At 43.2% G+C, this 26,919-nt stretch overlaps 1 protein-coding gene across 1 annotated transcript; it reads left to right on the top strand.

The window, feature by feature from the left end:
* The first annotated feature begins 843 nt into the window (after positions 1 to 843).
* On the top strand, positions 844 to 9,395 carry Enc1 (ectodermal-neural cortex 1). Its single transcript, XM_004874148.4, has 2 exons — positions 844 to 2,645; positions 6,657 to 9,395. Exon 1 carries the CDS (start codon positions 844 to 846, stop codon positions 2,611 to 2,613), a length of 1,770 nt encoding a protein of 589 aa, XP_004874205.1. The 3' UTR covers positions 2,614 to 2,645; positions 6,657 to 9,395.
* Positions 9,396 to 26,919: the final 17,524 nt, after the last annotated feature.

The raw sequence follows: 26,919 nt of genomic DNA, 5'->3' as shown, positions 1-26,919 counted from the left end.
TTCCAAGAATTAGTAGAGAGCTGGAATAACAGAAAAGCAGTAGTAGTGTGCTACTCAAAATATTCTTCCTTTTCAGTGCCAAATCCTCATTTTGGAAGCTTTCCAGAGCAAGAAAGGTGGATGGCCATTGTGGCCAGAATCCATTCTGTGCTTTTACTAAAGCATGTTGATCAATATATGGTAATGTTTATGCTGGGGTCCATTTAGAACTCTGTAGTGGGAGAGCTGTCTGGTTAGAAATGATCTGTTAGTATTTAAAGGGCTGGCCATTGCAGAAATTGGGCATTTACTGTGTATGTGGAGTTTGGACCTTACCAAAGGAATTCTTGATGGAATTAATTAATAGGTATTGTTTTACACATGGCTTTATGTAGCATAGAGCATTAAAGCTGGTGCGTCTCCTGGCTTTATGAGAGCAGGGGGTTTGGCATTTTAAGTGGCGCAGCAGTGAATCAGCTGGACCGGCACAAAGAGCTGTGAAGTGAGATCTGCTCCCCTTGGCTTTTGCTGACTTACATTCTCAAGGACTTCAGTATCCTGGAAGTTGACAGGCAGGTTTTCCAAGATGAACCAGCTTTTAAGCAGCGATTTTTTTTTTTAACAGTATGTGGTACTAATATCGCAAAAGTTATTACAGTAAATGTGGTTGCTTCCAGGTGGTTGTCCCAGGCTTTGTTTTGGAATGGCCTTAACTTTAACAGAAGAGTAGACAGCAGGGCTAACTACAAAGTATCCTGTTTTCTTTGTCCAAAATGAGTGTTGCTTTTGTTTGGCTGCTGGGAACATCAGAAGCCTTGTGTTCATTGCCTTGTCTTGTTTTGTTTTGTAGGGAGTGGAAACAAAATGTCAGTCAGTGTGCATGAGAACCGCAAGTCCAGGGCCAGCAGCGGCTCCATTAACATCTATCTGTTTCATAAGTCTTCCTATGCCGACAGCGTCCTCACGCATTTGAATCTTTTAAGGCAGCAGTGTCTCTTCACAGATGTCCTCCTCCATGCCGGAAATAGGACCTTCCCTTGCCACCGGGCGGTGCTGGCTGCGTGCAGCCGCTACTTTGAAGCCATGTTCAGTGGTGGCTTGAAAGAGAGCCAGGACAGTGAAGTCAACTTTGACAATTCCATACACCCAGAAGTCTTAGAGCTGCTCCTTGACTACGCATACTCCTCCCGGGTCATCATCAATGAAGAAAATGCAGAATCGCTCCTGGAAGCTGGTGACATGCTGGAGTTTCAAGACATCCGGGATGCATGTGCAGAATTCCTAGAAAAGAACCTGCATCCCACCAACTGCCTAGGTATGCTGCTGCTGTCCGATGCGCACCAGTGCACCAAGCTGTACGAACTGTCCTGGAGAATGTGTCTCAGCAACTTCCAAACCATCAGGAAGAACGAAGATTTCCTCCAGCTGCCACAGGACATGGTTGTGCAGCTCCTGTCCAGTGAAGAGCTGGAGACAGAAGATGAAAGACTTGTATATGAATCTGCAATTAACTGGATCAGTTACGACCTGAAGAAGCGCTACTGCTACCTCCCAGAACTGTTGCAGACAGTGAGGCTGGCACTCCTACCTGCCATCTATCTCATGGAGAAGGTGGCCATGGAGGAACTTATCACCAAACAGAGAAAGAGTAAGGAGATCGTGGAAGAGGCCATCCGGTGCAAACTGAAAATCCTGCAGAATGACGGTGTGGTGACCAGCCTTTGTGCCCGGCCTCGGAAAACTGGCCATGCCCTCTTCCTCTTGGGAGGACAGACTTTCATGTGTGACAAGCTGTATCTGGTGGACCAGAAGGCCAAAGAAATCATTCCCAAGGCTGACATTCCCAGCCCAAGAAAAGAGTTCAGTGCATGTGCCATTGGCTGCAAAGTGTATATTACTGGGGGCCGTGGGTCTGAAAATGGAGTCTCAAAAGATGTCTGGGTCTATGATACCCTGCATGAGGAGTGGTCCAAAGCTGCCCCCATGCTGGTGGCCAGGTTTGGCCATGGCTCTGCTGAACTGAAGCACTGCCTGTATGTGGTTGGGGGGCACACAGCCGCAACTGGCTGTCTCCCGGCCTCGCCCTCTGTCTCTCTAAAGCAAGTGGAACATTATGACCCCACAACCAACAAATGGACCATGGTGGCCCCACTTCGAGAGGGCGTTAGCAATGCTGCAGTAGTGAGTGCCAAACTCAAGTTGTTTGCTTTCGGAGGTACCAGCGTCAGTCATGACAAGCTCCCCAAGGTTCAGTGTTATGATCAATGTGAAAACAGGTGGACAGTACCTGCCACCTGTCCCCAGCCCTGGCGTTACACAGCAGCAGCTGTGCTGGGGAACCAGATCTTTATTATGGGGGGAGATACAGAGTTCTCTGCCTGCTCTGCTTATAAATTCAACAGTGAAACTTACCAGTGGACCAAGGTGGGAGACGTGACAGCAAAGCGCATGAGCTGCCATGCTGTGGCCTCCGGAAACAAACTATATGTGGTTGGAGGATACTTTGGCATCCAGAGATGCAAGACTTTGGACTGTTATGACCCAACTTTAGACGCGTGGAACAGCATCACCACGGTCCCATACTCACTGATTCCCACTGCATTTGTCAGCACCTGGAAACATCTGCCCTCCTAAACATAGTCCATTTTAAAGACAGAAAGCATGAGGTAAGAGAAAGTTTATGCTGGAGATGTAAGTATGTATTTAATGAGGTTAGCTGTCTCGAGTTCAGAAAGTAGAGCCCAGGATGACCCATACCACCTATGCAGAAGTACTACAAAAATTGTAAAAATAAATGATCTTACACCTACAGAACTTAAAACACTGATGTTGACCACACCTGTAACATCCCCATAACATAAGCTGGTGGTTCTCAATGATCACAGAGCCCCAGAATCACCCAATGAACTTTTCAGAAACTGCTCATCATGAGACTTTGTTTCATGAGATCAGGGTGGGCCCCAAGCATGAGTAATTTTAAGGTTTTCTGGTAGAGTTAATATACAGCCCACTTGAGAACCCCTGACCTCTCTTGATGGTTCCAGCTATTGTGTCTTGACTCCTCACTGTGTGCTGGGGTAGTGCTGTGTGTTACACATGGATTATCCCATTCCATCCTCACAGCAGCCCCTGGGGGTGTTATGATTCCTCTTTGTGTAGATGAAAACAGCTGATGCATACAGAGGGTGAGGAAGTTGCCCAAGGCTGCAGAGCTTAATAGATGGTAGAGTTGGTCAAGAAGTCAACCCAGGCATCCTGGCTCACAGCACTGAGCCTCTGCTGAACTGCCACTTGGTAATCTTGAGCTTTGTATTGGTATCATCCCAGCAGAGTCTTGTTGATACTCAAATTTTGCTTCTTAAAACCCTTTCTGGACTGAATAGGATTTAAAAAATGTATTGCTCAAAAATCTTTCCAATCTATTTATTAGCTGATGTAAATTTTTCTTCACTCAAAATATAGTCCATTTTAGGGCATTTATTAACTTTAAAGGGGGATTCTAGATCTGTCCTTATAAAAAAGTTGCATCTGCATTGTAGGCTTTTGATGTGCTGATACACTGAGCCACTGTCCTATAATTGTGTCCTCTCAGAGTTAATCAGCTAGGCTGGCCCTATTGTTGGGGCTAACAAAAGTTGTGTTCTGTGTCATATATCTGGGTACATAATGGTTGTCTGTGTACTTAAGAGTATATTATACTCTTGGCTCCAATAATTAATTAACCTACAAGCTTAGTGTAGGCAAAGCTCAGGGCTACTTTACTGTTGCTAAATGCCTTAGAATTGGTCCCAGAATTGCCTGCTCATGTGTAACATGGAACACATGGAATGTGTGGATTTGTTCAGGTGATTCATGGGCCTATTGTTGATACTAAGTAGAAGGTAGCTATTTTGGAGGAACTATAGTGAAAACCAGCTTATGACTTGGGAATGTCTGGCTCTGTTTTCTCTAGTATTTCTTTCCCTGTCTCTTGTTTACAGGTCATATACAAACATTAAAATAGCTTCACTTTCACATTTCATCTTTCTGGTTTTTAAATAATTCTTCAGTTATCTCCTCCAGCCTATTACAGTTAGCAGAATTCCTAGTAATGCAATATTTCCTAGGAATGAAACTCCTTCAAAGGAGCAGGAACAGTCAGAAGACTAATCTGGGAAGTGTCCCATACCACACTGGTTTTTGCAGCCTTGCTGGCATCTCAGTAATCCTGAATAAACAAATGCTCTGCAAGTGGTTATTTCATTTGAGATATGAATGCATGACTCAACTCTCAGGTAGTTTTGAAGAACCTCATAGGCAAAAGCTTCAATTAACAGCACTAAATTAGGTGTTAGTCCAGAACTGACTATATTTGCACAGGAGAGAAGTAAAAATTACCAGTGATGGTGGTGGTATACCAAAAATGTTAATTGGTAGACCGACTGGTATTCTTGGAGCCAGGTAAGGACACTGAGGCAGAAAGGAGAGACCACAGGTATTTGTTCTTGTCGTAGTTTTAAGTTTTAGATCCTTCTGGACTTAAGACTGCACCTCTGTCAAATGAGTGGTTTTAACTATACTTGCCCCAAGATCTGTCCCAATTCAGACTTGGGTAAAAAAAAATACCTAGCCCTGTGCCTGGCATGTATTCAGTACTTACAGTTTTCTTTCGTCTTTTCAATTGAGACGGTGCTCTGAGATCTAGCAGTGGAGGTAGCTTTTATGTGGTGGGAAAATCCGGTTTCTTTGACCATTATCTTTCTGTTGTCTTGAGTCTGCATTTTTTGGTTCCTCCTTTTTCAACCCAGAGCATGTTGGCAAACACTTGAATTCAGCCTATCCTGGTTATTTGAACCTAATCACAGGCTTCCGGTCCCTGGGAAACAGAGCAAATAAAGTGCTGAGTTATATGTGAAACAACATCCTCTTCACCCTGCTGCCCCCAACCAGAGTCCAGCACATAAAACTGAATTTGACAGGGCCAGGGTTGCTGCTTTTAAAAGGCATCGTGAGCGCCTGATCAAAGCTACTCTTTCAGTTTCAGACAGGGAGAATGTTGGTTTAAATTTCTCAAGTTTACTGCACACCAGATAGTGCTAAAACATTCAAGCTGGATGGAGTGACGTAAAGTGCTTAGTAGGTATCAGCCCCAAAGTGCGGAAGCCCACAGCCCTCTGCTCTTCTAATGTAGGTGCTAAACAAATTAATCCAGTGCTAACAAAAAAACCTTTCCAGATCTAAAAGCTCATCCCCCAAGGAGATTTTAACTACTGTAACACCAGTGGGTGGGAGGGACAGAAAGGAAATTACTTTGATTATTGTCTATTTTCATCGTGTCTGTGGCCCTAACCTGACAGCACTTAGAATTTCATTTGCTTTGTTCATCCTCTTTTAGGTTTTTTCCCTCCCTTTCTGTATGAGTGTGCAGTGCCTTGTCATTTTATATTATTCCAAGATACATACTTTGGGCTAATGTGGATATACAGGTTACAAGAGGAGGAGGTCGGGGATGACACCACAGTCTAAGGAATGCCTTGAAGACTTGAATCACTGTTAGGAAACGGCCAAAAGAAACAGCTAGGAAATGAATCAGAGTCCGGAACACAAAAGCAAAGTGAGAAGAATTCGGTGCAATTAATGAATGGCCCCTTCAGCATTCCTTTTGTCTATACTTAAGAGTTACAGCTTAGTGGGCCGGGGATTTAGCTCAGTGGTTTCGCTGCCTGCTGCGCAAGCGCAAGGACCTGAGTTCAATCTGCAGTACCAAAAAAAAAAAAAGAAGAGTTACAGCTTAGTGATACAGATGCCAAAAACTAGGCCTGGAAATGCACTTTCTGAGCAGATAGGGGGAGTATGTGTGTGTTTATATACATGTATATATATATATATATTTTTTTTTTTTTTTGGTTTTTTTTTTTTGGTTTTTTGACACAGGGTCTTGCCATATACAGATAGAATATTTAAAAGCGTTCTGAAAAATGTCTCTGTCTGAAATCAGAAGTAAATGGGCAGAGTGAGTAGTGCAGAGAAATGCCAAGTGCCTATGAAATGCACAGGATTGGCAGTCGCAGTAGATTGAGTTTATGTGTGCACTTGGGTTGATGGAGTCTATTGATAGTAAGTCCTCCATCCTTGGTCTATCAAGGCCTCATGTGGTCACAGGAAAGGAGGTGAGACTGATTTCTGCCATAATGAATAGTGGAGATGCATTTAAATAGGATTAATATGCCTGCTTTCTATATGGTAAATAAACTTAATTTGAAATCCTTTAGGGTAAATAGGCCTGGAGGGTTCGCATAGGAATCTCTTCCTTTTGACCCCATAGTGATCATTTCACAGTGATTCTGTTTAGGAATTCTTTTGAATGTCAGCATCATATGCAACTAAGTACATAGGTTTGAATTTGAGCATGTGTTTAGGAAAGAAGTAAAGCCTTGCTTTGGACACCTTTGTCTGGGCAGGCCACCATCTGCATGAGCACACATGTACATTATTTAGTTCTTCCTGATAATCTTTGCACAGTTACTGCTGAACATACCGTTAAAACCTTTAGAAACAGTGTGGCCCAGGTCTGTCCAGACTAATTCTTTTAAAAAGAATTTTTTTTGACTTTTGTGACTACTGACAAAGATCTTAAAATGATGATTTCACACAAATCCTTCATGCTTCTTCTTCTTCTTTTTTTTTTTCTGTTTTAGCTCCCTCTATCACTCAGTGAGATAGTTCAAGATTTCTACTTTGGAGAGGCCAAGTATAATGAAGTGAAAAAAAGAAGCAGCGTTTCTGCGAGCCGCAACATCCAGTGCACCTTGTCAGTGTCCCACGTGGACATGAAGAAGGAAAGGGTGAGGGGGGGGGTGGGATTTTCCCTGAGAGTAGCACATAGTTTAAATATGAATGGATGAACCTGTGATCTTGTAATTGTGGATTAATGTCAGCGTTAATCAGCTCCTCAGAGAGAGAAAAGCTGGACCTTTTCCCTTCCTGTACCACATTGAGCATTTGATTTCCATGGGCTCCACCATTTATGTGTAAAATTTGAAATGGTTGTCAACTGTCTCTGAGGAGCGAGCTTGAAGCCTTTACACCAGCTGCTGTTGGAGATTCAAAGCCAGAGTGTGGGTCAGGAGGGACGCTGGCTAGGCTGGCTGAAAATGAGTGCTGTGCTCTCCCTGATTACAAAGGGGTGGGTTGCGCCTCCCAGGAACGACTGAACAATGAGAACATTATTGTAGTTAACCATTGGGTAGTAGATGTGCTTTTCTATTTATAAGTGACTTTAAACTTTCCCTTGGCTGTTAAGAAATTTGTTATAGATTTAGCTATTTATTGTTCAATGCCTGCATGCTGAAACAATGCTTACGGTTGTCTTCACGTGTACGGACGTGTGTGAACGTTTGTATGTTTTGCACATTCTGTAGCTATTGGTGTGCTTTGCTGCACAAAATGAAAACTTTTGAGTTACAATTTGGAGTATAACTGGAGGGCGGGTGGGGTGGGGTGGGTATTTCAATTGTCAGGACAGAGAAAGTATACAAAACAGAAAATGAAAACTACATCCCAGAGGTACAGAAACCATGGAGGTCACTTTTCTTAGACACCCACCTTGTAACGGGGTTTCATGGGGCTGGTCACGCTGATGGCTGGTGGGATGAAAGCAGAATTCCTCTTTCTGCCCTCTCCTTCCCATCTGCTACCTAACTTCAGTCTCCGCTGCTGAAATTTGGAAAGGACCAAATCGCTTTACATTTTTTTTTCTTTGTAGAATATCCTGAAATCCTGGAAAATCCTATGGACTAATTCTGTATATAGGGCAGAGATAAAGATGTCCAAAGTTTATTTATTTATCTATTTATTACCCTACGAGAAGGCTTTGCCGTAACTACACTTGATGAGAGAAGCGAAAATGTCACAGGTCCAAATTAATTTACCGACCACATTCGCCTGACTTGTTCTCTTGTTCTCTGTTCTTGCTGTCGGATTGAGCAAGTGCTACAAGTTCTTTAGGAAAACACATTGGTACAAGATACACTCTAGTCGTTCACCTTTAGGTAAATGTTGGGAAAACTCTTTGGTATACAAAAGTGACACAATTCGTCATAAAACACCAAAGAAATCCAAGCAGTGGCCCAGTGGAGAGGTTTTCTGGCCCAGTCGGGAACCAGTTGTGAATACATTCTTTGCTCTGTGGAGTGCTTATTGACTGACTGTGCTGTGGTAGGTGTTAGTGCTAGACTCGAGTAGGTGCTTCCTTCCACAGAGCTTTCTGGGGAAGACTAGAGTTTGCAAGTTGATCTGCTTTTGTCCATGTTTCTCACATTGCTGTATCTTAGAAAATAGGGTCAAGACTGATAACCTTTGATGTCGTGTTTGCACTGTCTGATGACAGATAAATCCTTAACATTTCCCTCCACTTTATTACTTACAATGTATATGTCCATCCATGCCATGCTAAGTGGGCTGTAGTTGGACCAAATTAAGTAAGTGAGCCGTTGGAATAAAAGGGAATGAAAGAATCCCAGTACTTTCCAGCAGTGAGGCCCTGGATGTGTTTTAAGCAATGCAAATGTCTAATTGTCTCCTGGCTGCGTAGTCAGTGTCATTACATTGTAGCAGTTGCCGCTCTAGTTTATGATGCAAATCTGTCAAGAGATGTATGTGTCACCGCATGGATCTGAAAGGAAGAATTTTCTGCAGCTGTTTCAAAGTTGTGGTCTGTCCTTGAATCCTCTATTAATTACTGTGTATGAGTCGGATGGAGCCGCTGAAAGGGTGGGCCCCCAGCCTGCAGGAAACTTTCTGGGCTCCTAGTCTTTGAACTGATGTAGGCATTTGGGCTTGCTACTTGACCATTCACACCCTGTGAAAAAGTCCCGCACTTTGAAGCAAATACAATTCACAGCACAGTACACACAAAACCCTTGGCATAAGACAGCGAAGGTTCTTCTTATTTTGTGGGCTGGTTGCTGTAGAAACGGATAACAAAGGGCAGCCTTCCACTTCTGGTATAATTGTGTAGCTCCCTTTCTCTGGGCTTGACACCTGTCTGAATAAGAGTGATTAGAGCTGCGTAATATCCCCCTCGTGGCTATTGAATATGTGACTCACGTACAAAACTGTGTAAGTTAGTAAAATGTTCATGTTCTTATGTACTTGTTTGCTACTACTACATTTTTGAGGTTTTGTAAAACATTTTTTTTTCACAATGTGAAACTGAAGGTCAATAAATTATTATAGAGATTTTCTCTTCATTGTGTGGGGGGGGGTCTTGTCTTTATTGGAATGCAGTGTAACTTCAGGCTTTGAAAACTTGAGCCTTTCTCTTTTCATCAAAAAGGGTCATTTTATATATTTTTCTGAATGTACTTTATTTCACTGTTTTGTCACATGTATTTATTAAAGTCTTGCACATTAAATAAAACTTTCAGCCCAAATGATATGTCTTTCAGCAGAGCAAAATACCTCATTTATCATTCATAAGTTGGATTACAAAGTCACTGTGTAGTGTTAAGATGCATACTGTACATTAGAAATTTAGTTCTTGTATTCCTCAGGTGGGCTATAATTTGATAGAAAGCTGTTAGAGAAGGGGCTGGAGTTTAATCCCATTCATCTACTGACACCCCCCTTTAGCAGTCACTTAAGGGATGTAAAACTGTGTGCAGTTTATTTCTTGGTAATGGCCACAGAAAATAAGTGTGACCCCTCGGGCTCACTTAGCTGCTTCCAAGGTGACAGCTGCCCTGGCTTGCTCAGTGTATGGCCAGGTGCAGCTGCCCGTTGCAGCCTCATGGTGGCTCATGTCACACTGAGATGTCCCTTTATCGCTTGGGTCAGACCCCGTACTTTAGTGTGCACAGCCATGTTGGGCATAATCTCTCCTCGCCAGAAAATAAATACTACCTAATTGGAACTCTGGCCACTCTCCTCACAAGCAGAATGTAATTACGACTTTTGGACTTTGACAAAGATGCCAGAGCAGATGCTTCAGGTTTGACAGGAAGTTTCACACTGGGTGAGGCTGATGTAGGACCAAGCCTTGGGGAAGACACAGTGCACATGACCCATGGGACCTCTGTAGGACACCATGTGTATGACACCAAATGATGGGAGAGTCAAATTGTCAGTCAGGAGTCTATGGGTGGGACTTGGACTCTCACAAAGCCTTGATGCTAATCCTTAGAAGGGTGGAGAAAGATTCCTGTAGAGATGACTGCAGACCTTTCATTCTTGGAATTTCTTTGTCATTTCATTTGGGACATTAAGAAGCTACTTCAAGTTCTTAATTTTCCCTTCATTCAAGCATTCAGATCGGTCCAGACAATTTTGGATGACTTGGCTGAGTGTCATAGCAGTCTGGCAGCAGCCATGAAACCATTGGAAGTTGGCAGTCCAGGGCTGGATGGGACAGCACCACCATAGGGCTGTCAGGGGCCCAGAGCTCTTTGTGCTTTTTCGTCCTGGGCTTGAGCCATTAGTCATGCTTACACGATAGTGATTGTATTTCAGAGTCACATCTGCTTTCCAGACAGCCAAAGGGGAGGCCGGGGATTTAGCTCAGTGGTTTCACCGCCTGCTGCGCAAGCGCAAGGACCCGAGTTCGATCCCTGGTACTAAAAAAAAAACGGCTACATGTAACAGACAGCCAAAGGGGAAAGGCATACACTGAAAGAAGCTCTCCGTTTTTCTTGGAATAGTAATAGTTCACCCAATAGGTTCACTCGGGAGACTTCCTTCTTGTTGACCAGAACTAGGTCCTATGAACTTCTCCAGATAAAAAGGAAGCTGGGAAGAGGAGTATTTTCATATGGCCACATTGGCACTGCACACAATCTTGTGATTTTATTAGTAAGGAAAAAAGGAAGGACAGACATTGGATGGGCAATTACACAGGCGATCCACTGGAATGGATGGGGTTACCCCCAACAGCGGCTAATTGGAGCCATTGTGAACAGCCTGGTTTTCTGAGTGTCTCCCATGAGCATGGATATCGCTAAGAATGTGATGTGATTAACATCTCATTGAATCCCTAACAAATTTAGGTAAGTACATTTCTTTCTTTTTTTTTTTTTGGTACCGGGGATCGAACTTGGGACCTTGCACTTTCGAGGCAGGGGGCAGAACCACTGAGCTAAATCCCCGGCCCAAGGTAAGTACATTTCTTAACTTTTCTGAGCTTTAGTTCCTTAGTCTATAAAATAAGCAGGGCAAACATTCTCAAATAGCAAGCATTAATAATATGTAAACTGAAGACAAAGCACCAAGCTCCTCCCCGACATATAGTAGGTCCTAAATAATTTTCAGCTGTCACTGGGAAAAATACATAAATACAAATGTGAGAGCTCCTGTGCCAGGGACTCTGGAAGGTTAGCATGCCAGTGGCCTGATTCACCCTCACAGCAGCCCTGCCAGAGCAGGCACTGTTAGGACCTGCATGTTCAGATGAAGAAACAGGTTGGGAGAGATCAACCCTCCCAAGGGTGTGCTGGAGCTGGGTTTCCAGGCAGGCTCCCTGGGTTGTGCTCCAGGCCCAGGACTGTGGCAAGGTGATTCCTGGGGCGGAGCCCGACTGTTGGAAGCAGGGTTGCCTGATTCCTTAGGGTCTGGCAACAGGACTCAGTGAGATGACTGAGGAGTCCAGCAGCTGGCGGGCCTGCCCAGACCTGAGGACTAAAGAGAAGAGTGGGAGGAATCTGCATAGACTTGAACTGCTCTTTGACAACTGATTTCCAAAGAGAAGTTTGTAGGGAATTTAAATGGAGGCCCTGGACGTTTGTTACACTTGATAATTTATTGAACTGTACACTGACACTTTTTTATAATTCTACCAGTTTAATTTACCTCCAAAGTCACCATGCCAGACAGCAATCTCATAAAGTCCCAGAAAGATGCCCTCTTAAAGTGATTGGGTTTTTATTATTACACATTTGCAGTGCATAATGATTACATTCCTCACGGGGAGTCAGTCCATGCACATAACATCTTAATTCTTTTTTCACTCCCTTCCCTCACCACACCCTCCCTCCCTCTCTTGCTCCCTTTCCCTTCTGCCAAAGCTCTCTCTCCCTATTTCCTATTGTCTATCTTTTATTTTGCCCTTTATTTATATTTTGGGTTTTTCATATAAGAAAAACCATGTGGTATTTCATTTAACATTAGGGTCTCAAGGTGCATCTATTTTCCTACAGATAACTCCTTTATTCTTCTTTATGGCAGAGTAGTACTCCACTGCGTATAAATACCACATTTTCTTTATCCATTCATCTGTTGATGGATATATAGGCAGCTTCCAAGATTTAGTTATTATGAATTATGCTGCTATAAACATGGGTATGCATGTATCACTGTAATATGATGTCTTTAATTCTTTCATGAAGGCCTAGAAGGCGAATAGCTGGGTGAAATGGAATTTCTCATTTTAGTTTTTTGGGGAATCTCCACACTGATTTCCATAGTGGATGTACTATATTAGTTTACATTCCCACCAACAATGTAGAAGCCCCCTGCCCCGTCCCTGCAGCCTCACAAGCATGTGTTATTGGTTCTTTTCTTGACGATAGCCATTCTTTCTGGAGTGAGATGGAATCTCAGTGTTGTTTTAATTTGCATTTTTCTTTTTCTTTCTTTTTTTTTTTTTGGTACCAGGGATCAAACTGCTCTTGCCAGGCAGATATGGCGCCACTGAGCTACATCCCTGGCCCATAATTTGCATTTTTCTAATGGCCAGAAATGTTGAACATTTTTCATAAATTTACTGGCCACTTGTACTACTTCTGAGAAGTGTCTGTTCATTTTCAGTTGCCTATTTGATTGAGTCTTTTAGTTTGGAAGTACACTGACTCTTTCTATACTTTCTATTTGTAAAATATTTATTGATTGGGTGATTGACTATACATATGGATCTTGGCCTGATCATATATAACAGAAGAACTCTGACTCACAATCTGCAGTAACAAGCCTGGGAAACCAGCCTATTATCTAAATATCAGCGCAGGAAGCCAGTTGCTATCTGTAAGTCAGACCACTGTCTCCAGAAGGCCAAATAATAACCCTAATAAAAATTAGCCTTGAGGCAGGAGGATTCCAAGATTGAGCCTACCCTATTTTGCTAAGTTTGTGACTTAACAAGACCCTGTCTCAAAGTAAAAAATAAGAAAGGGCTGGGGATGTAGCTTAGTGCAAAATCCTGCAATCAATCTCTAGTATTAAACAAAACCAAAAAACAACCCAAACAGCCAGGACTTCATTAATAAATGAGAGCTTCCTTATTTTTGTCCTGGCTTCCAACTTAGGGTTAACCAGACAAAACCAAATATGTGCTCCTGCCCTGTCACACAGGATGGCTCACTTCTCGCGGTGCACCTGCAGCTTGCCCATGGCACCAGGCTCCCCTCTGCTCAAAGCCTTCCCTGTGCACCACAGTGGAACTTTCCCACTTTGGTCTTCCTTTGAGTCTCTGCCAACCCCCGAGCCGCAGTGGCCAACTCCCTCACTATATGGCAAGCTCTGAATAAACAGCTTTCACTTGTTCTCATTCAGTTCATCTTCATTTATTCCCACAGACAAATGTTTGTCCAATAAAATAATTCAAATTTTAATAAAAAGGGTCACAGAAATGAAGTGGGGATCAAGTTTTGTGTGCTGGGCAGGCTAGGGGTTTGGAAGGCCATTCTTGTTATCCTGACTGAATGAAATGAACACAATTCATACATCATGAAAAAATGGATTTTATGTTAATGGGGTTGAGATGAGGGCATCTGGTTTGGCAAAAGCAGAACAATTTCTTATGGAGTATTTTGAATAAAGTGCGAACACTTAAATAAGTTTTACAGCCATATTCATGGTACACATGAATGTATTAATAAATACAAAAACTTTGCAGTTAATTCCTGGTCTTGCCTGTTGCAAATCTTAAGTGCTTTGCCTGTCTGACACATACTCAGACTAAGCCATCTGTCCTGCATTTGAATTTAATCATAGACAATGAATTTTAAAGCTTTGTTATTTGTCAGACATTGGACAATTAGGTGCCAGACCTAACATTCAGAGGGGGAAAAAATGTACATTGAACCATGACTATGAATTAAAAGCCATTTGACTAAGTAAATTATAAATCTACCATAATCTTATCCAGCTATGCTTACAACCCAGCTTGCTTTGTGAGTTTGGGGAAACTAAAGGGGACAAAATTCTCTCTCTCTCTCTCTCTCTCTCTCTCTCTCTCTCTCTCTCTCTCTCTCTCCCCCCTCTGTTTCCTTGGCAACTATAATCTTTATCTCTGCAAAGATGGGGGACTGCAGTGAGGAGAGACAATTGGAATTTCAGCAAGTCTCTCACTAATCCTTTTCTTGTGTTATCAGATGGTTTGTTTTGTTACAAAAAGTTATTTTACACTCCCCTCTTAGATAGCATTGGGAGGTTTATTGGCTATCCTAAATACGTGGAGAGGATTCTTTTTCCTAGCTCAAGATACCCTGTTGTAAACACAAAGATGAGATCAGCCTTTGGTAGACAGGAACTAGACATCTGCAAAGTGTATACTAAAAGTCTCTTTCTCCCTCTGAGGTTCTAATTCATACATGGGCAAGCTCTAAATCACAATCACCCCTGCTCACTCGCCCACCCACATACACTCTGATAGAGGCTTTGCTGTCTGGAGAATCATTCTGGGAGGACAAATCTCGGGATTTTTAGATGATTGATACACTCTGAAACATAGGAAAGGAGAAAGAGGAAAAGTAGCACATACCCTTGAGGCAGTGTGTCCAGAGGTGTGGTGGCCCTCTTTGGATCCTTTTCGGTACTTTCTGTGAGTCCATATATTCAAGAGGCGTGTGAGGTATGAGTTATGGGTATGTGTCATGGGGAGGGGTGTCAACCAGCACCCTTGTCCAAAATGGGAATACCTCAGCCACATTTTGAGGGCTGTTAGCCATTTATGCATTCCTATGAATCAGGCCAAGCTGCAGGGGTGGGGGTTGGGAGTGGGGCTCCAACACTGAGGCAGATCTAGGGGTACACCGAGAATTAACGGACTTAGAGGGAGGGAGAAGAACGAAAAAGGCAAAATTTTCCTCCAGAATGTTATGGCTGGGGAGGTGGAGGGGAAGAATGGGCAGAAGACAGGACTTGTAGTGCAGGGAAACTGCCTAGAACGATACTGTCCTGGTGGGTACGTAGCAGTACATTTGTCAAAGCCCATGGGAGGTGCAAGAGTGAAACCTAATGTGAACTCTGGACTTTGGGCGACAATGATGTGTCAATGTGGTTTCCTAACAAATGCACGTGTAACAAATGTACCACTGTGAGGCCAGATGTGGACGGGGGAGGGGTTGTGTGTGTATATGGGGGGAAGTGGGGGCGTTTGAAAACTCTATACTTGCCCTCAATTTTACTGTGAACCTAAAATTACTCTTTAAAAAGTCTGTTAAACACAAAATAAAAAAGACCAAAAACCAAACAGAAAACCCAGAAAACCACGGGAAACAAAAAGAATATTATAAAGATATCAGATAAATGATTCGGTCTCTTAAAGGATAGAGTATCTGCACATAGTCTGCACTTTAGTAATTAAACGTTCAATTTAAAATGTTACCTTGAGCGGACTTCGTGTACTGGAAACAGAAATTATGCCTCCCATTGTTGCTGTGAACTGCAGTCTTTCTCCTAAATCCCGGACCTCTGGGGTGCTGAGTGCTTTTTGTATGCTAATGAGCTGGCTGCCCCTAGGTAGCTTGGGAGGAGGCGGATCACTGAAAAGACCAAGGAAGAAATTAGAGGATTTGGACTGTCAGACCCATTCCCCAACTTCTGGCTGAGTGTCTGCTGGAAAATCTGCTTAATTGTTAGGTTGATTTTTTTGAAAAACCCCACACACATCTAGGGTCAGAAGTGTTGAGTGACTAAGTCAGAGTCAAAAGAATCTCTTTCATCTCCCCTCCCCTTTTCTAACACTCTCATTGCTGCATTTCTTGTCCCAGAATCAGGCCAGCACCAATAGAGACTCAAGAAATGGAGTCATAGGCTTTGGGTATCCTATAGTGGTCACACACTTGCCTACCATGTAAAGAAAACACACACACACACACACACACACACACACACACAGATTCTAGGCATCAATTAATTATTATAGCTCTCCTAGAAGAATGTGTGTCCCACATTCCAGAGAACAGCTTACAACCATACCATCAGAACCAGCTCCCTTACAAGTTAATGCCAGTATGTATATTGGCAAATACCTACTCATGAATATCTGCTTCCACAGCGTAAATGTTGATTTGGGAAATTCTATTTCTGCACCTTTTTTCCTTCACAATATTTGCTGTTCAAATTTTAGTTACTGGAATATATTTTTTGTTTTCTTTTCAGGTTTTTCCTGGGGGCAGAAAGCTAACTTCATAAATGATGGTATGGATTTGTACAAATGTTAATCTGTGGCTGGAAATTCATTTAGCTGCTAGAGGAAGAAATGGAAAACCGGAGAAGGAGTAATCACCTGGGGAAATGTGGAAATGTTCAGAGGGCTAACCCAAACCATTCGGGAAGAACAACAGCTCTTTCAGAGTTCTACTAGAGCTGATTAAAGATAGCTGGGGGAAACAGAGTGTTTTTCTTGCAAGGCAGCAGGAGTTTTCATCCTCCAGAGCCCTGGGAGTGCCTGGGGCAGGGTGGGGTGCGGAGGCTCAGTGAAGGGTGTGGATGGTGTTGGGAGCCCTCTGCTCTGGAAGCCCACAGAGAGTTTGTGGGGAGGATGAGTCGGGCAGGCTGGACAGTCCATGGAGTGGTGCTTACAGCTTCTCCTCCCTCCAGAGAGCCAGGCCCAAGGCACAGCACCCTAGAGTCCTGGGGGCCCTGGCTGACATTTTGTGCTCTGTCCTTCAACACCGAGTGAAGGACTCTAGACCGTGGGGTGAGCTGGCATTAGCAGATCTCCCACCTTGGGGAACAGGAGCAGGCTTGACACCTCCCTGCCCAGCTCTGAGGGCGCCCACGGGTGCCAGCTCAGAGCCAGAGACAAGGAGCAACCTGGAGATGGGAGGGGGCTGCTGGGATTGCACTTGGAGCCAGCTGCCAGGCATCAGTCCTCAGGGGAACCAGAAAGCAAAGGAATGAGGAAGAAAGAGGGCTCAAGCTCATCCACTTGCCTCTCCCTGGGGGCTTAGCCTGCTCCTGCTCCTGCTCCTAGACATGCTTGTTCACAGCGAGCCTGGAAAGGCATCAGACTGCACGATGGGGCTAAGCATTGGTCTCTGTAAAATGTGGCACTGGATGGAAGCTGCCAGAAAGATGAGGTCTAGGAGAAGGAGATGGGGCAGCTCCTGCTCAACACAGGAGTCCACACCAAACAGGGACAAGCGTCAACACTGGGGAAGTTGTCTTCCATACTTTGGCCACCTTCACAGCTCAGACCTAGGTGGTGAGCTGGAAGCTTCCCCTACTTCCCCTGGCCCCCATTCTCCACATAAATTTCCCCCTTCAGATCTCTTACTCATGTAATTCTGCCCTGGCATTTGCTTCCTGGAGCACACAAACCAACTCCCAGGGCCACCATCGGGACTGAGATCGCCCTCCCCTTGGTGCCCTAGGATTTCCTTGGTGAGTGAGGCGCCTGAGGGAAAGTTTTAGGGGGAACAGACCACCCTGGAGGCCCAGCTTTGAGAATCTCACTTCCAAGGGGATCATCGCTTTCTCTTTTATATTTGGGGAGATGACTAAATGTTTTTAAAAACTTCCTAGTATTGGGCACAGTCTGCCTGGCCATAACGATATGATTGCTCTGTTCGCCACTCAGCTGCAATTTTAGGCAGAATTTTCAGAGCATCTTGCCCTCTAACAACTTATAAGAACCCAGCAGTTAATTTCAGGATGTGTAACATCTGCTTATTGCATTTTGTTACACGTCACCTGGGCAAAAACTCTTCCTAACTCTGTCCCATAAACAAGCTAATATTTGATTAGAACACTGGTTAACAGCTTTCTATAATAAAGCCTTAAAAGTAATATATTTCTCCATATTAACAAAACAAAGCAATTATTTTTCTTTGTAGCTCAGATGGGCTATTTGCAAATGCCTTCCCAGACCCATGGCTTATTCTCTAAGGAGGAAGTGGTCTTGGTTTCTTCGAGAAGAAGCTATTTATTTATCTGCGGATTTTATATAAAAGAATGTGGGAGCCATTTAATATACATTTTTAAATAACATGATTCCATAAAGACCTGGTGGCCCAGCATTTTTCCCGGTTTTAAAAGCCTGACGACGATTTATCTCTAGTCAAATGCTTCCAGCGAAGACCTTTGGGTGTTGTTCTGACATAAACACGGAACATGCTGAGTTCCCTCTTTTTCCCTTCCATTTTTTCCTCCCCAACTGCTAAAATGTTACTCAGGAAACATTATGTTGGTTGAACATATCTGCTAGTACCTTTCTGCTTTGGAAATCACAGCTCACACTGGTCCCCTTCAGGGACCCCAGCAAGGGTCTTTTTCCAAGATTTAGTTTCTTTGTTTTATTTTGTGTTTGTGGTGCTGGGAATTGAATCTAGGGCCTCCAGCTTGATAGGAAGTGCTCTACTACAAAGCAACACTTCCAGCCCATTTCCTTCTTTTCTTTCTTCTCTCTCTCTCTCCTTCCTTTCTCCTTCCCTTTTTTTCTTTCTTTCATTCATGAGGTACCAGGAATTGAACCCAGGGCCTTTGCACTGACCTACATCCCAAGAATTTTTTAAATTTTCGAGACAGCCTTGTTAAGTCACTAAATTGCCAACGGTTGGGTTTGGACTTGAAATCCTCCTGCCTCAGCCTCCCAGAGTGCTGATGACAAAGGTGAAAGGACAATGCCTGGGATGAGACTATAGACTGACAGCACTCTTTGGATGCCCTTTTGCCAGGACCCAGGAAGATGGCGCCCTGGGGTACTGCAGACTGTAGCTTCCACCTTGGCTGAGGGTCCCATAGCCAAACTCAGAGAGGGTGGAAATGGCTGAGCAGAGTTTGAAGGAGGCCTCCCCTGGCCTGAGGGAGGGTCCTCCCCTCAGTGAAGTTCCCTGTCAGCCTCCAAACTGTTTTTCTTTGAATCTTCTCCTTACCCCAAGGCAGAACACTCCAGAAGTCATGGGACCAGGCCTGAGGACCAGTCCAGGGCTGGCCGCTGACCTTGAATCCTGCCTCTCAGTGGCTGCTTTATTTTCTGTGCCAACAACTAAACCTCATTAAAAAGCGGACACCTGGTTCCCGGCCTGTAGCTTGTCTCTGTGATTCATTTTAAGCATTAAGAAAGGAGAAGAAACCGTATCTCAGAAGAAGAAGAAAAAAGTCTGGGGCTTCCCTTCTACCTCGTGAAGTGACTTGTGTTCCACCACACACCCCTCCTATTGATGTGCCAAAAGGGGTGAAGCTGAACCTAGTGAGGCTGCTGTCCTTCATCAAGGTGAGATATTATTGAAGAGCTAAAATAGAATCACTGACAGCGCATGCTTTGTTGAGGATTCATCCTTAGAGTCGAAATGAAGAGAAACAACAGATGATTACATTATTTCAGCCCAGAACAGGTTGACTGGAGCACTTTCATGTTTCAGCCTGATAAATATAATTTCAATCTTTTTTTTTGTTTTGATTTTTGAGACAGCGTCTCACCATATAGTTCAGGCTGTCCTTGAACTCTCTCTGTAGCCCACACTGGCCTTGAACTTGCAGTGATCCTTCTGCCTCAGTCTCCTGAGATCTGGGATTACAGGCGTTTAGTTGTCTTTTTACCAAAATTAAAGCAAGTTAACTTGCACTGTTCTTCTTATGTGTGCATAAAACTATATTGATTTAAATAGTGGTAAGTACTCAATTTGCTATTTAGCCTGACAGTCACAGATCCAGATGGGTATATTTTCCAAGGAATTTAAAGAAATATTATTTGAAGATGAGGCTTGGGTCTCTATGTGCTACCTATGGTTAGAGGGTGCACAAAAATACAGTAGAAGCCCAAATGAAAACTGATAAAAACATGTTAGCTGGCCATGGGGCAGTAAATTTTTAAGCCACCAGCTTTTAAAAAATAAAAAAGTGTGTGTGTGTATATATATATATTTATATATTTTTTTGTTTCTCATATAAAAGAAGCTGCAAGATGTTTAAGCTTGTGTGTCTGACTTATTTCACTTAACATTTTGTTCTTAAGCTGTATCTGTAAGTTGCATGAATGCCTTAAGTTTATCCTTCTTTATGGCAGAGTAGGACTCCATTACGTATAAATTGATGGACATATAGGCTGCTTCCAAGATCTAGCTGTTATAAATCCTGCTGCTATAAACATAGATACGTATGTATTCCTGAATTATGATGACTTTAACTCTTTTGGGGAAATACTTAAAGGGGAATAGCTGGGTCAAATGGACTTTCTATTTTTAATTTTTTGAGGAATCTCCACACTGATTTCCATAGTGGTTGCATCAGTTTGCATTCCCACCAACAGCGTAGAAGGGTCCCTTTTCCCCACATCCTCGCCAGCATTTTTTAGTATTTGATTTTTTTGATGATAGCTATTCTTTCTGCAGTAGGATAGAATTTCAATGTATGTATAAATAAATAGCAAAATGGAAGATAGATAAATAGGAAGTAGGGAGAATTTCAAAATTATCTATTCTGTTGTTTCAGGAAATATTTTAAGATAAATGCTAATTTGTTTCATTTATTTTACTAGTTTTTATTGCTCATTGAAAAGTTTTGTCCTTTTGTTTGTTTCTTCTTTATAAGAATCTTTTTCTTTGTTTAGGATGTGTACTCTGAGTAACATTTTGTCCATTCTTTTACACAGCATGTTAACCATTGTTATTCTCTAATTATTTTGTTATGAAATTGTGTTTTTTTGATAGAAATAAGAAATTTTTAATATTTTTATTACTATCTACATGTATTACATTAAAATAAAAAAAGAAAGAAGATCTATTTTAAGTTTTAAAAAAAGATTCCAAGACAGAAATTCTAATAAATCTGACAAGCTTAAAAAAATAAAGCTGAGTGTGGTGGGACCCACCTGTAATCTCAGTACTTGGCTGAGGCAGGAGGATGGAGGATTACCAAGAGTTTGAGGCCGGTAGTGGACTACATAGTGAGTTCAAGGCCAGCTTGAACTTCATAGCGAGACCTCGTCACAAAAAATTAAAAAAAAAAAAAAAAGGAAAATCCTCAGCTAACTCTATTCCCCTCCTCCTCCCCCTCCCCCTCCCCTCCACCTCTTCTTCTTCCTCTTCCTCTTTTTCTTCCTCCTCTCCTTCTCCCTCTCCCTCTCCTCCAGACAGAACCTCACCACGTAGCTCCACCTCCTGAGTGCTGGGATTACAAGTATATGGCACTGCACCTAGCTTAAGGCTTTACTACTTCCAACAATGTTTGAAAGCCTGTATGTTTCTGATAACTGCTGTTTTAACTGATCGAAAATATGAATTGATTGATTCATTGCTATAGGAAACACACTGTCCATTTCATACCCATGAAGATCATGGGTCGGCAACCAATGGTGGGCTAATGAGCTGGACCAAACTGAGGGCCTGTGTGATGTGGGGGTCTCAATCCTCAGTGTCTTTCTGAGTCACCTGAGGGACTTTAAAAGCTCTGGCTGCCCAGCTTCAGCCTCCTGGCTACCCTAGTTCTCACTTAGTGGCCTGGGTCGGATGTAGCCTGCCTAGGGCTTTGCAGTTTTCATAGTGGCTTCCCCTAAGCAGCCCAGCAGGGGCTTCGAGGAGTACACAGAGGAGTGAGGAGAGGGAGCTTCTGTGGCTCCCACTTACCTTTGGTAATTACAGTGCCAGGCCCTGCATTGATGAGCGGATGGCTCACATGACTGTGCACTTGAGTGTGTGTCACATGGGGTGTAGACGTCAGGGAAGGGTGCAGCAGTTGTTCAGAATTCAGTCTTCCCCTTGATAGTTAGGCCTTTGTCCCTTTTTATACCACAGCACTCAGGAACTGGCTTTTTAGACTACTTGTCCATGGTTCAAAGGCTGTGGAGTCCTTATTTGTAAGGAGGGCATTTCAGAAATCATATTCCTTCCTCCCATTCTCCCCTGTTTTGGACCAAGACAGGACTAGGAACACATATACACAGACGCTGGGGATCAAATCCAGGGCCTGGTGCATGCTAGCAAGCACTCTATCAAGCTACATCCCAGGCCAGAAATAAGCTTTTCAGTCTTAACCAGTTTTTAGTCTATGTGCCTTTCTCTTTTATTTTGGGGAAAGAAAATCTGTTCTTCACTATAACTAAAGATATCATCTAGCGTGGGGCTGGGCCTTAGTCAATTTTTTGCTACTGTAACAATGCCTGAGATGATCAACTTAGAAGGAGGAAAGATTTATTTTGGCTCATCGTTTTGGTCTGTGATTGCCAGGCTCCTGTGCATTTCAGCCTGGGAAGCCAGAGTGTTTTGGTGGTGACTGAGTGGTTGAGCAAAGCTGCTCACCTCACAGCAGCTGAGAAGCAAAGAAAGAGGAGGGGGAAAGGGGTAGCCTCACTATCCCCTTGAAGGGTCACCCCCATAACCTAACTTTCAGGCGTAGGCTCTGCCTCTTAAAGTTCTAACCACCTCCTCATGGTACCACAGGTGGGGGACCGAGACTGTAACACAGGGGCTTTGGAAGTCACTTGTACAACCATAGCAAGCTGGATCTATAACCAGGGCATATGCTCAAAGGAGTCATGAATACACTTTTATAATTAGAGTGGGTGCCACCTTCAAGAATGGTATAGAATGGGAGTATAGCTCAGTGAGGTAACACTTGCCTAGCATGCACAAGGTTCTGGTATGATTCCAGCACTGAAAAACAATTTTTTTAAAGACTGTGTTTAAAAGCTGTGTTTCAGTTGCTTTCTTGTTACTTGGACAAAATATTCAATACCCACAAGTTAAAGGAGGAAAGGTTTATTTCAGTTCACAATTTATAGAGGTTGGCTGGCTCCAAGGCAGGGGGGCTGACAGAGGAGCATTGCAGAGGAGAAATAGTCCACGGCAGGACAAGCAGGACAGGCAGGAGGCAGCCAGTAGCAAATCTCCTTTTCCTTTTATTCCATCCAGGTTACAAGCCTATTGGTTGGTCCCACCCACACCCAGGGTGGGCCTTCCCATTATTCACACTCAGAACTGCGGTAAACTAATCAGTGGACTAATTTAGTAATCATGGACTTTTAACCCCAGTATCACACACCCTAGATCCAGCTACCTTTGAAAAGCCCCACCTATGAGGCTTTGGGGAGACATGCAGACATAAGCCACAGTAAGCTGAAAATGAGAATTGTTGGAAATTTGGGCCACATTTGCACACAGGGAGTAGAAATGGATAAAGTTGATGAATAATATTCCCATAATAGTCCATAAAGTTTTGTGGCCCAAATGTAGCTGATTCCTAAATCACACTTTGTTGTTTTCTGAGCATGGCTGAATCTGGTCATGGTTAAAGCAAGGAGGATCAATCAGACTATGCTTATTAACCTGCAACTTGTTTTTTATTTTTGTCATTATTTCAAGGTGAACATTTTTCTCCTCAAAGGAGGTTAGACACTCAAACATTGGGAATAAAATAGGCACTCAGCAAGACTTGTATTTTATTCAATCATCAGATACATCCAAGTAGAAAACCTTTATTGTTTATTCTTTGTTGGTCCCCTCAATCTAAGCTGCCTAATAAATACTTGCACTTCACTTCTAACTGCCTTCTTGGGTTCCTTTGCCAGTGTAGACCAGGGATTTCAGACATATCTGAGTGGATTGAACTGGCTGTGTATTCTCAGTAGCTTGGCTATGGACAGAAGTGTTCCACAAATCTCTCATGAGAATTATCTAACAAGGCTAGGATGCAGCTCAGTAGTGGAGGACTTGCCTAGCATGTGTGAGGCCCTGGGTTCTGTCCCCAGGAACAAACAAAAATTATTTTACAGAAGTAAAGTCTGTTGGCAAATTGCTCAGACCCCAAAGCCACTTTTCTTGACACCATTGTAATGCATTTGATTCAACTGCTGTGGTTTGTAAGCTTGTCACTGCTGAATGTCTCACAGTGATATGCCAGGATCTAGGGCGTAAACACTGTCCAGGGGATGTAAGGTGTCCCTGAATTGCAGATGCACTGGGTAGTGGAATGGGTCTAGAGAAAACAACATGATGATTCTATAGGCCTGATCATCTCAGTAAGAAAAATGAACATGCAAAGCATTACTTGGTTCGATTGGTATAACTTATATAGCCTTCTTGTCTTTAATAGCAACATTAATGCTTTTATGAAAGCTCTCTCTGAACTGCAAATGACATGACAAAGAAGTAAACGTGTTATATATTGACTCCATTTTTAGCCAAGAACTAAGTGACTGTGGAATAAAATTGTACACATTTGTTTATTGATGGAGTGAAAGTTGAGCAACAAAAGCATTTCTTTGTTAACCTGATGCTTGCTTTCTTGGGGAGCAGGGCTTCTTGTCATAATGAGGTAGACCCTTAGTCATAAGAATAAGGTAAATGACATTGCTGCTATAGCAGGGACACTTGGCTTCTTATTTCCCTTGCTTGCAAAGATATAAACTTGTATCATTGGAAGCAGAATGCATTCAAGTATGTAGTGTCTTTAGTCTGGCATGTCTCTGTACTTGAAAAACATTATTGCTTTGGCCCTTAACACACCCCTGGAAGGAACTAGAGGTAGAAACTTATCCCAGCATCCCAGCCTCACAGGTAAGGGAGTTAGGGAAAAGATGCCCAGACAGCTAGGAGCTGAGTTCCCCCTCTCAGATATTTGACTGTGTTGAACATCAAACAACCAAGTGGCACACTGAAGTATTCTATCAGCAACCAATTTGAGTCGGGGGGTCCCCAAAAGTAAATAATTAATCCTCGTTGTGGATTATATCTAAAATGTCACAAAGCCTCATTGCTCCCAGGTGGAGCATTGGGAGTTACTGGATCATGGATATGTGAAATTGGACATGAATGTGTGATGCTGGATCATGGGTATGTGATAAGTGGATTATTACTGATGCGAGTAGCTCAGATCTGGGTGCGGCTGAATGGATTTAATGAAGTCAGAAACCCCACTCTGGGTGTGAGTGGCACCAACCAATAGCCTAAATGGACTAAAAAGGGAAAGGGAAGCTTGCTGCTCCTGCTTTCTACCTGCCCTGCCATGGACTGTTTCTCCTCTGCCATGCCCCCCTGCCTTGGAGCCAGCTGACTATGCACTGAAACCTCTACAAACTGTGAGCTAAAATAAACCTTTCCTCTTAGAACTTGTGAGTGTCAGGTATTTTGTCCCAACAATGAGAAAGTAACTAAGACAATCCTCATTTCAGCTTTACTGAGTAAAAAACATACTATGGCATGAGGGGAAATTACATTTAAAGGGCTTAGAACCGCTGGATTAGGGCAGCCTGATCAGAAGGTTCAAAGTTAGTTGTCATTATTCTTGCCGTGGATTCTCCTCCCTTACTGTCTTTTGGGCCAGGAAACCCTCTCTCACTCAGTTGCTGAACATACACATATGCACAAACACAAACTCACACATACATGCACACTCAAATACACACTCACAAACTCTTCAGCTCTACCCTGGCTCTGCCTGTCCTTTTTAGTTGGTGATTCAAGGAGAGTTATAATATTAATAAAATTAAAACTATATGTGATCTAAAAATTTTCAAAGAACAAGAGGATGCCTGATATTACTGAGGCAGTTTATTGTCTTCTTGGCCAATGAGTGTCTCTCAAAGACAGCTAAGGAGACATACGAGCATTTCCAACCGAGACCTCAATAATGCGGCCCACGGTGGGAGAAACACTGGAGCCCACACATGCACAGGCTTTGCAGGCTGCACCACAGATCTCAATTGCTTCTCCAGGGATATACTGCACTTGGGGTGGATAAGCCGGAAAAAAGTGCTGAAGAACTGTGAAGCAGTGCAGGACCACTTAGTTTATGCAAGTTCTTGCAAAACAGTTACATAAGATATTATTTTGAGCCTTGGTTAATTTCAGCATCTACCAGTAGTAAAAAATGTTTCTATCCTAAAGGAGAGAGTCTTTAGGTGGAGGGACCCTGACTGGTTCACCTGGTGCAGTGGTTCCTAATTCCATGAGACCTGGTACCTCTTTGTTATTGCAAGGATTTATAATTTCCTCCTTTACTCACCCAAATTAAAATTGCTAGATACTATAATACCCAGTGTGCAAAACCCACTAGAATTGTTTCAACTGCATCACAAGTGGGGCTCCCAGGAACCAACGATGGTGTTAGGAGACCTGCTGTCAGGACCAGCAGCTGTGGAAGGAGCAGAGGGCAGGACCAGGCCAAGATAACTTCGGTTGGGCTTCAGAGCCATCCCATGAATGGCCCAGCGGGTCCCACAGGGAGTTCTGGAGTGGGGATATCTTGCAGAATTGTGCCTAATTGGAGCCTTATGGTGCCCTCAGGAGCAGCCAGTGGATGAAGGCTGCTCCTAGGAGGGGTCATGGGCAGGAGCTTGGAAGAGGCAGCCCTCTAGAAACAGGAACAATGGTAGGAGGAGGGGGAAGACTTCAGCTAAGCGCTGTCCACCGTCAAGGCTCCCAGTAGCTGGGGAAGTTCTGATGGGTGGTGCACAAACTGTGATAGAAGGGAAAAACAAAAGAAAAACACTTCATTTATTCATTTACTTTTGGTGCTAGGGATTAAACTCCAGTGCTTGTGCTTGCAAGGCAGGCGGCAGAAGCACTGAGCTAAATCCCCAGCTCAAAAAGTACTTTATAATAAAAATGTGTATAATGTGTATAATAAAAATTTTGGCGTGGCTAAACTAAAAGGTCTTATGAAGTAGCCTGATACAACTATTTATAATGAATTATTTGGGGCTTATGAGAAGTAAGATAATGCTCAGCTGAATATTGTCAACACTATACTGGACATTTTGAAGTAAGTGCTAAGTAAATATATTTGAGTCTATACAAAACTTGACAGCTA

The sequence above is a fragment of the Heterocephalus glaber genome, unplaced genomic scaffold (assembly GCF_053883595.1).
Source record: "Heterocephalus glaber isolate CG9 unplaced genomic scaffold, H.glaber_assembly_v1.0 deba00001056, whole genome shotgun sequence".
NCBI classification, from domain to species: Eukaryota; Metazoa; Chordata; class Mammalia; order Rodentia; family Bathyergidae; genus Heterocephalus; species Heterocephalus glaber.
This window is presented reverse-complemented; position numbering and strand designations above follow the sequence as displayed.